Here is a 9,554-nt window from a genome sequence, read left to right as displayed (position 1 = left end):
CTACTTGCAGCAAGATTTCTTGATGCCTTTATTTTCAGGATTGTATTTCGCTTTAGAGAAGCAAATGGCTGCATTGCGATCACATTCACAGACAAACTTCTGACATTTGCCATTTCCAGCTGGAAAGAAACATATTGGAAATAATGTATGAGTTTAAATATATTGCCCTTAAATTCTGAAGGAAAGAAAGGTATTTTCTAAATTTTAATATCCTTTGATATTTTTGTTTCCATCTAAATAGTATGTGCATTGTTCTTATCTTCATTTCAATGTTCTGTAAACTGTTTAAAATATGAATTGTAATTTGTACTTTTTATTTCCTTGTGACAAGCTCATCATTTCTGGAAGTCATGGATCCTTTTAAACTGATGCCAGACATGAACGGACATCAGAACAACAAACCCTATGAAGGTCTACATCACAGTGATTGCTAGATAATTTTGGACAGGTTTCTTGAAGAGTCCCTGGCGATCGTTGACCCTTCACCACTGATCTGGTCCCAAATTGCAGCCTTGGCTCTTGCCCCTGAGTCAGAAGTTTCAGTCCCACTGCAGTGATATTGCCACAAGCTGCAGGACTGATGTTCCAGTGTGGTCCTGAGGGAGAGCTGATCTGACTGAGGTGTTCCCTTTCTCCCAAGAGGGTAAACTGAGCACATTTTTTATCTCACCATGGCGAAGACTGTGTGTTACAGAAGAGCTGGGGAGATCCCTCTGACGTTGTGGGCAACACTTATCCCCCAACTATCAGCAGTAAAATGCTTTGTTATGTCCTGAGGTGAAGGGCAGCAGGAAGATTCCTTCTTTCTTTCACTTGAATCCATCTTCTGCAGATTGGAATTCAAAACCACGGAAGGAATCACAGGACAGATGGAGAGGGTGTGTCCTGTCCCAGTGGGGACTAGAACCGGGGGTCACAGTCCCAAAAGAAGGTAAAGGCCATTTAGATCTGAAACACAGAGAGTTTCCCGACCCGGAGGGCTGTGGACGCTCACTCTGATTTCACTCAAAACTGAAACTGATTGAACTTGGGGTATGAGAGGAATCCGGGGATATGGAAATGGGACAGGAAAGGCGTTGAGGTAGAAGATAAGCCGAGATCTTGAGAAATTGTGGAGCAAGGTCTAGGAGCCAAATGGCTACTGTTCTGGTGATGGAAGGGGTCGGTGACAGTTCTCTCAAGTGGCACTTGTTCATCAATGACCTACTTTCTGATGCTCAGTTTAGAATTTGGTCTCTGCACAAGACCTCGGCAATATCCACGCCCAGACTCTTAGCTGGTGCGTAACATTCACAGCACACAAGTGTCAGACAGTGACCATCTCCAAAACAAAAAGAATAATCACATGCCCTTTACATTCAAGGTGTCGACCAGCACTTTGTCCCCCACCATCAACATTCTGGGACGACCACTGACCATTAACTAAATTAGAAGCATTAACACAGTGGTTACAAGAGCAGGTCAGATGTTAAACATCCTTCAATGAGTGATTCCCTTCTTACTCCCCAAAGCCTTTCCACCATCTACAAGGCACACGTTAGGAATATGATACCCTTCAGTGTCTGGATGAGTGCAGCTCCCAAAATACTGAAGGAGCTAGGCAGCTTTTAGGATGAAGGAATTAATTTGATTGGAACACTTTCCATCACCGTGGACATCCGCCATCAGCACACTGCGCTATCCATGGAATGCACTTGCCAGTCTACCTCAACTGCACTTCCCAAACCTATAACCTTTACCACCCAGAAGCCAAAGGACCAGCATCACCTGTGGGTCCCTCCAAATCATACACCATCCAGACATGGAAGTATAACCCGTTCCTTCATCATCACTGGGTCCAAATCCTGGAGCTCCGAACTCAGCAGCATTGTGGGAGAACCATCACCAGGAAGGCCACAGTAGTTCCAGAAGGCGGCTCACCACCACCTTCTCCCAGGCACTGAGCAGTGAGTGATAAGTGCTGGCCAGGCCACCAGCATCCACATCCAGTACAAGAATCAAAATAATACATTGAGGCGCCCTCTGATCATACTCACTGCTGCATTCAATAGTCCCCGCTTTTGAGCAGGTGTATTTGTAGTACGTTACTTTAGGGTTATGGAAAAATGAGCACTTAAGTTACTTCGTAGCTTTCTCGTAACAGTAGTCATGGGTCTGACAGCACCTGCAATATGATAGATTATATTTAGTAGCAAACACATGGTCTATAATCACAGAACACGCTTAGCGACAGCTTCCTGCTCCACACACGTCCTGTGCAGCGTAAGAGTCAGGAGGTGATCTGAGCTGAGCCAACCTGAGCAGGTTTCTATGGACTGTGAGATGTGGCTGCTTGGAACCAGGAACTGATGGGACACAGGCAGGGATGTGGAGAGGACTTCATGCAAGTCAAGTGGCCACAGCAGACACCACAAGTTGAGCAATGTTAATTTTCTCTGTTTTTACATTTTCCTGTAGGGTCACCTTACAACAATATGCAACTGCTTGATGGACCAACTGGTTCCCTCCTCTCCTATCTGGCATAGCATTACTGGAGCACTGAAGTCAACAAACATCGACTGGCTCCTAGCACCGGCAAATATCATTGTCCCCAACACCCTGCTGCCCCAATCTGTGAACCGTCCCAAGGGATCACTGCAGGACGGAAGGCGTGCCGAGATCTCGGCTCCCAGCTCAGAAACCACCACTGGAGATGCTCGAGCAATGCATCTTGTTTAAAATATGATGCAACTAATTCCCGGACAAAGACCACATCACCGACTCAATGGAACCCATTCCTGGACTGAATGAGGTACCAACCCGAAAAGGAATATGTGGCCATGTTCTAACCCAATAGAGGTTTAACTCAAGTCTGAGTTGTGACAAAGGCAACTAAAGGCAAACAGTTAAAAACATCTTCAACAATTGTTCGGTCCAATCTTTTCCAGGACACATGACCTGTATTCATGTGGCCACAGCAGGCACCATAACTCTCTCCAAACACCAGGACATGGAGATATCAGTTGCAAGCAGAATAAAGGCACCCAAAATGTATCTTTCACATTTGTGTGGGAAAATATATTAGGAAATTTTAAATGTGAAAATTGAACAATCCTCAGTGAAGATTCAATCCTGCTGCCTCTGTAAACGGATGAGAACAATTCTCTGTGTCAAAACAAGCTCTGGCCTGCACTGCATGGTAACTGGCTCCATAGAGACCTTCCTGTCAATGTACCTGTCTAGTTCATCCACTGACCCACCAAGTCCACAGTAACAGCCTTAGTTGTTGAATGTTCGAAATGGTTTGCTGCCTGGGGTCGTGCACTTAATCATTTTGCAAAATTCCCAGAGGTTTCTGGACTCAATGGAAGTGCTGTCAGCAGCAGCAGCTACATCAGAGGAAAGAGGAACAGGCAGAAAGAAACAGGTTGGAAGATGAAGCAACCAACATGTAAAGCAAGGCTCACTCGAGGAGAGACTCCTTACCTGAGAGTAGAAGTACAACAAGCAGTCCCAACATCTTCGTTTGCTCTGCCCTGTCCTGGAAATGACACTCTCCGAAAGCTCACTCATGTTTTTTATAATTAGCCTCAATAAATTTGGAGGTTCAATCACTAGGTCATGTCATGGGGGCTGATAACATGGATAAGATAAAGACAAACTCTCCTGTTGATACAGCTGGCCTCAGCTTGGCTGGGTTGGAGATGACAAGCCGATCCTGAAAGCTTCCAGGCTGATACCAGCACTGGAAGAGGACAAGAAAAGTAAACTTTAACAAGGATCTTCCATCAAGGAACAACAGCCCTGCTTTTATCTTCCGGTGTTGGAAATTGTCACCAGACCATTGGCAGCAGTAATCATTGGTGTAACACCAATACATAGTCATTCAATTTGGGCTTATTTGGGCTCAACAAGCTTGAAAATATCTGTTTCAGTTCACACTGCATCTGTAATTGTTCACATGCTGCAGGATTAAAGTCTTTCTTTTCATTTAAATTCTTAACTCCTCCTACAGAAGTCTCCCCTGTTACCTTCCTTCTCTCAAAATACATTTTCCCCTCTAATTTCCTCAATGCCTCCACGATGTAAACTCCTGATCCCTTCATGAGAGAGTCGTTCTACAGTTTACAATCTCCCTTGTATCTCACCTGCAGGTCACTGAAGCCCCAAAACACATGACTTCAGCACAACCAGACGAAACATAAATGGGAGATCCCATTTCTAGAACCCCTTGGATGTCAGGGATCATTTCGAGGAGAACTAAATGGACTTAGTGATGGTGCAGTGGTTAAATTACTGGGTTCATAAATCTGAACCTGGGATTAATGGTCCAAGAGATGTTAATTCAAATCTCACCAGAGCTGCTGTTTATCAATTAGTTTCTAATCTGGATTTCTAAGGAAGATAAAACAGTTCGCCATTAGTAACAATGACTTCGAAAGGATTATGTGGTAGAAACCTGCCCAGTTGACTAATATCCTTCAGAGAAGGTGTTGGGGCAGGGAGATGTAGTTTGCAGACATGGTTTAGTAGGGGAGACACTAGGAATGATCAACCATAAAATGCCAGCCTTCAGTCTAGACCATGATTGTTGTATTTAAATTCTGACCTTAAGCATGAATCTCCGTGGTCGTCAGTGTGGGAATATGACACATGTGAAGCACCATGGGACACAGCCGTTTGTAGAGAGACCCATCAGGCCAACCTGAGACCGATGAGGGCAGCCAGCTCAGCACGGTGCGAGGTCAGGTGCCGACTCTAAGAGATTGTGGTTCCTCATTTGGCAGGAGTGTCACAGCCAGTTGTGTGTGTGAGAGAGATAGTGTGAGTGTGTGTGCATGTGAGTGTGTGTGCGTGTTTGTATGTGTGTGTGTGTATTAATGTGTGCTTGTGTTTGTGTGTGTGTGAGGGAGAGTGTGTGTGTGTGTGTGTGTGTGAGTGTGTGCGCAAGTGCATGTGTGACTGTGCTTGTGTATATGTGTTTGTATGAGTGCGTCTGTGTGAGTGTGCATGTGCGTGTACGCAACAGTATGTGCGCATGTGTGCACGGGAGTGTGTGTGACAGTGTGTCTCTGTGTGTGTGTGAGTGCGTGTGATTGTGTGTGCAAATGGGTCTGTGACTCAGTGTGTTTGTGCTTGTGTGTGTGGGTGTGTGTGCGTGTTTGTGAGTGTGTGTGTGTTAATGTGTGTGCGTGTGGGTGTGGGTGTGCGGGTGTGTGTGCGTGTGTGTGTGCGTGTATGTGTGTGGGTGTGTGTGTGCGTGTGTGGGTGTGTGTGTGTGCGTGTGTGTGCATGTGTGTGCGTGCGTGTGTGTGTGTGGGTGTGTGTGTGGGTGTGCGTGTGTGTGTGTGCTTGTGTGTGTGTGAGTTTGTGGGTGTGTGTGTGGGTGTGTGTGTGCGTGTGTGTGCATGTGTGTGTGTGTGCGTGTGTGTGTGTGGGTGTGTGTGCGTGGGTGTATGTGCGTGTGTGTGGGTGTGTGGGTGTGTGTGCGTGCGTGTGTGCATGTGGGTGCATGTGTGTGTGCGGGTGTGTGGGTGTGTGGGTGTGTGAGGGTGTTTGTGGGTGTGAGTGTGTCTAATGGAAGTAAAGCCAGAAGGAGAACCCCAGGTTCAGGAGACGGGGACCTTACTGGGAAGGTCCCGGAATGGAATTAGATCCCATGCCAGTAGAGCAGTTACCTCCTGCCTACTGCCATTGAAGCATGGACACCGAACAGGGACCATGGCAGGAGGTGATGCATTGGAATTGTCATGGCACCAACTCTCGACAACTGGTGTAACATTATGGAGAGGATTTGGTGATCCCCTCTGAAAATGAGGGGAGTCATTGTGGGACCCGCCCTGCAAGCTCCCTGAAGATGTTTCAAAACCAAAGATTAAAAAATTGTAAAGCATGGAAACCATTGGAGTTTTGTTTGAACTGGAGTGTCTGGATGAGTGTGTGGGATCAGTAGCCTCCAGCATTCCGAAACATTTCTGAGGTTAAGATACATAAATACATAAAGAGCATTGCAAAAAGGGGTCAGGTATTGAAGTGAATATTGAGTGAACAGGGGAAACCTTGGGTTGGTTTTTCTGAAATAACTTTGCAGGCCTTGCTACGTGACTGTGAGCGTTGTGTGAGACTCAGCCTTTATCTCTTTTCCTTTTTCTTTGACATGTTAATTTCATTTCACTGAAAAACTAAGTTTTTTAAAGTTCTTCTTCTATCTGGAATGTTTCCTGGCGTAAAGTTCCAGCATGGTTCATGATTTTTGCTTCCATTATAAGAACATGTTTCTTTTCATTTGTTTGTTATCTATATTAGAACATTCAGAGAATGGACCTGAAGTCCAAAAAGTCATGTGCAGGTCCTGATAATTAGATTACAGTGAACTTTCATAAAATGTAAATCCCCAGTTCTGCTTAAGAACAGCTCTGATCTCATTAACTGCAAATGCACACATCTGTTTAGTGACAGTTTTTATCTCATTGAATGTAAATGAGGGGCTCTGATGAATAACAATTGGAACTTGTACTAAAACACAACCTGTTGAGTTTCAAAGATGCAAGTAATGAATATTTCTGCGATCCTCACCAATTCTCCTTCTCCCATCTCCGTGCTCCAGAGAATATTCAGGGGATTGGACCAACGGACTCCCCACACTGTAATACAATGTGCTCCCATCTCCTCACACTCCCTCGAGTTACTGGACACAACTTGCCCCTCACTACTTTATTGAAACAATGATGGAGGAGAATCCAATGTTGCAGCTGTGCAGACCCACAGGGACATAAGGAGACCCATTGCAAACCAGTCTGCACATAAATCTCCCATTGTACTGAGCAACCTTCTGCATCACAACCCAGGCTCCACACCCTAGGACACCAGGAAGCCGAGGGTGGTCACAGACAGTCACAGGGCCACCAGGGAGGAAACCCTCACTCCCCCAGATAAATCTGTTAGGATAATACAGGTCATCAGAGTTAAGCCCACAGTGTTATCCCAGTGCAGTGGGAAACACATTAGTGTCAGGAGGAGGTGGAATGGGGAGAGGACACCGGCACAGGTGAAGCACCGTGTGGGAGGAGAGGGAGACGTGGTTTTCACTGATGACCCCGGTGATACAGAGAGGGGAATTCACGGACGGCAGAGACAGCTACAGGAGAGGAAATGGTGCTGGGAGAGGCTGAGTGGACGCTGAGCCCAGGTGGCAGAACTGACGGCTCTGATGGAGGCATTAGAGCACAAAAAGAGTCAACTGTTAAATGTAAACGCGGACCATGGGTGGGCTTTAGGGGTCGTGCACGATTACCTCGTGGAGTTGGCACAGTGGGGATGCACGAGCCCAGCAGGTGTGGTGGGTGTTCATCACGGGGATTTAACAGCAGAATGACTCACGGTGTTGTAGCTGCTCACAGACGGAGTAGAACAAGGGAGGGGTGAACCAGAGGGGGGAGTATAGAGCAGGGTGGGAAGGAGTGGGTGGTTCTGTGTGTGAACATGGTCGCGGAGGAGCAAGAACCAGCAGTAATTCAAGAGCCAGGACACAATGTTGCAGTTCTATAAAACTCTGGTTAGACCACACTTAGAGTATTGCAGTCAGTTCTGGTTACCTCAGTATAGGAAAGATGTGGAAGCTTTGGAGAGGGTGCAGAGGAGAGTTACCTGGATGCTGCCTGCATTAGAGAACATGTCTTATGAGGAAAGGTTGAGTGAGCTGGGGTTTTTCTCTTTGGAGCAACGGAGGATGACAAGTGACTTGATAGAGGTGTATAAGAGTATAAGAGGCATAGACAGAGTGGACAGCCAGCACCATTTTTCCCAGGGCTGCAGTGGCCAATACCAGATGATATCCATTTAAGGTGAGTGGAGAAGCGTTTAGGGGAGATGTCAGAGGTAGATTTTTCACACAGAGAGTGGTGGGTGCCTGGAACCCACTGCTGGGGGTGGTGGTAGAGGCTGATACAATAGAGACATTTGTGAGACTCTTAGGCAGATGGATGTAAGAAAAATGGAGGGTTCTGGGCCGCGTAGGAGGGAAGGGTGAGATTGATCACGGAGTAGTTATATATAGGGTCGGCAGGACATTGTGGGCTGAAGGACCTGTACTGTGCTGTGCTGTTCTGTGTTCTATGTTCCACTTGTTAGTGTGTCAAGGGATGTGACAGAAGTTAATGGAATAATGTTGTAGAAATACATTGATTTACAGGGAAGGAGGAGTGGGAAAGAGGTGGGGAAATGGGAAGGGACGGGCATCAGGCAGCCCCTGTTAATGCACCACAGGAGGCACAGAATGATCCCGTGTCTCCAGCAGTGGTGGTGGTCAGGGACGAGTTGGGATACAGAGAGTTTCTGTTGTCAGCACAGCCCAGGCAAAGGCACAAAGGTGGGGTTGGTTAACCTGTCACACTTGGAGGGGCTCTGGCAGAACCTACAGGTGGACTCCACAGGTCTGGATGTGACAGGTCAACCAACCACATCAGTGGGACCCAAGACCTTATATGATTATCACATTATGGTGGAAACGAGCAATGGGTTAATGCTGTTTTGGACACGGGTGCTGAACACTCAGTTATAGGTGGAAGCCCTGACTGGAACTGGGGGCCGCTGGTGCAGATGGAGGGGTTACGGGTACGGGAAACAACGGTTCGGTTGGCTTATTGGGGAGGGACCGCTGATGGAAGACCAAGTACTGAGAGCTGCGTTACTTGTAAACATAATTGGGATGAATGTGCTGCAGGGACAAGCAGTGCAGGCTTTTGGGATAAGTTTTGGAATTGAGGGACAAACGTCCAGACACATCCCTGCCTTAGCATCTTGTCGCATCTCGTTGTAACTGTAATACTAATTGTGCTTGTAGTGCAGTTTACTTCAGATTACTACCTTCAGCGAGAGGTCAGGCGACTGCAGCACCAGGCCTCCCCTACATCGTGTGATTTATTACCCATATGGAATCCACATTATAATAACCCCACTGTTTCACATTTATATTGTAATCGATTTGTATTTAATGCAGTGTTTTACTCTTTTTCTTTTCATTATGACGTACCAATGAGGAATCAAGGTGGAGTGTAAGGAAAGAGTTAAATTAGCCAAAACTCATTTCTGATTCCTCCTTAGTATGTGCAGCAGTGTGTAACACAAAATGGTGTCAGCTCGGATTGTGGGAATGTGTTGAGAACTTACGGGAGTACTGACGCACATCCTTGAGATCAGATACCGGGGAAGAACGTTTTCCCCTTTACAGACCTGTTGTCTCTGTTTCTAAGTTAGGTGCTTAGGCCAAAGGTTGTGAGTGATAAGAAGTTACAGGCTGCTATCATGAAGGAATGGAAAAATACTGGGGTAAAAGGTATGTTTTTGAGGGGTTTTCTTTGTGCAAGTCGGGACCTTCTCTTAGGCTGGGTCGTGACTGGTGGTAAGACGCAGAGAGAGGCTGCGTGAAAGGGCGTCGGACACCTGAGGTTCCCTCCGGCATTATCTCGATCAGTTCATTGATTGGTTGATGGGTATTATTGTGCTCCCTTCTGCATTTTGTATTCTTTTTCCTTTCTGTATTTTATTCTTTATAAAAGTCTAATAAAGTATTTTCT

The 9,554-nt window shown here is 46.3% G+C and overlaps 1 protein-coding gene across 1 annotated transcript; it reads right to left on the bottom strand.

Moving 5' to 3' along the window:
* On the bottom strand, positions 1-3,312 carry LOC127579609 (phospholipase A2, minor isoenzyme-like). Its single transcript, XM_052032499.1, is given in 4 exon segments — positions 1-119; positions 487-548; positions 2,123-2,164; positions 3,215-3,312. Coding segments are annotated over 4 exon segments (321 nt in total).
* Between the last annotated feature and the right edge of the window lie 6,242 nt (positions 3,313-9,554).

Source organism: Pristis pectinata, chromosome 17 (genome assembly GCF_009764475.1).
Source record: "Pristis pectinata isolate sPriPec2 chromosome 17, sPriPec2.1.pri, whole genome shotgun sequence".
Classification (NCBI taxonomy): domain Eukaryota; kingdom Metazoa; phylum Chordata; class Chondrichthyes; order Rhinopristiformes; family Pristidae; genus Pristis; species Pristis pectinata.
The sequence above is the reverse complement of the archived record's forward strand: the minus strand, read 5'-3'. Positions and strand labels throughout refer to the sequence as shown.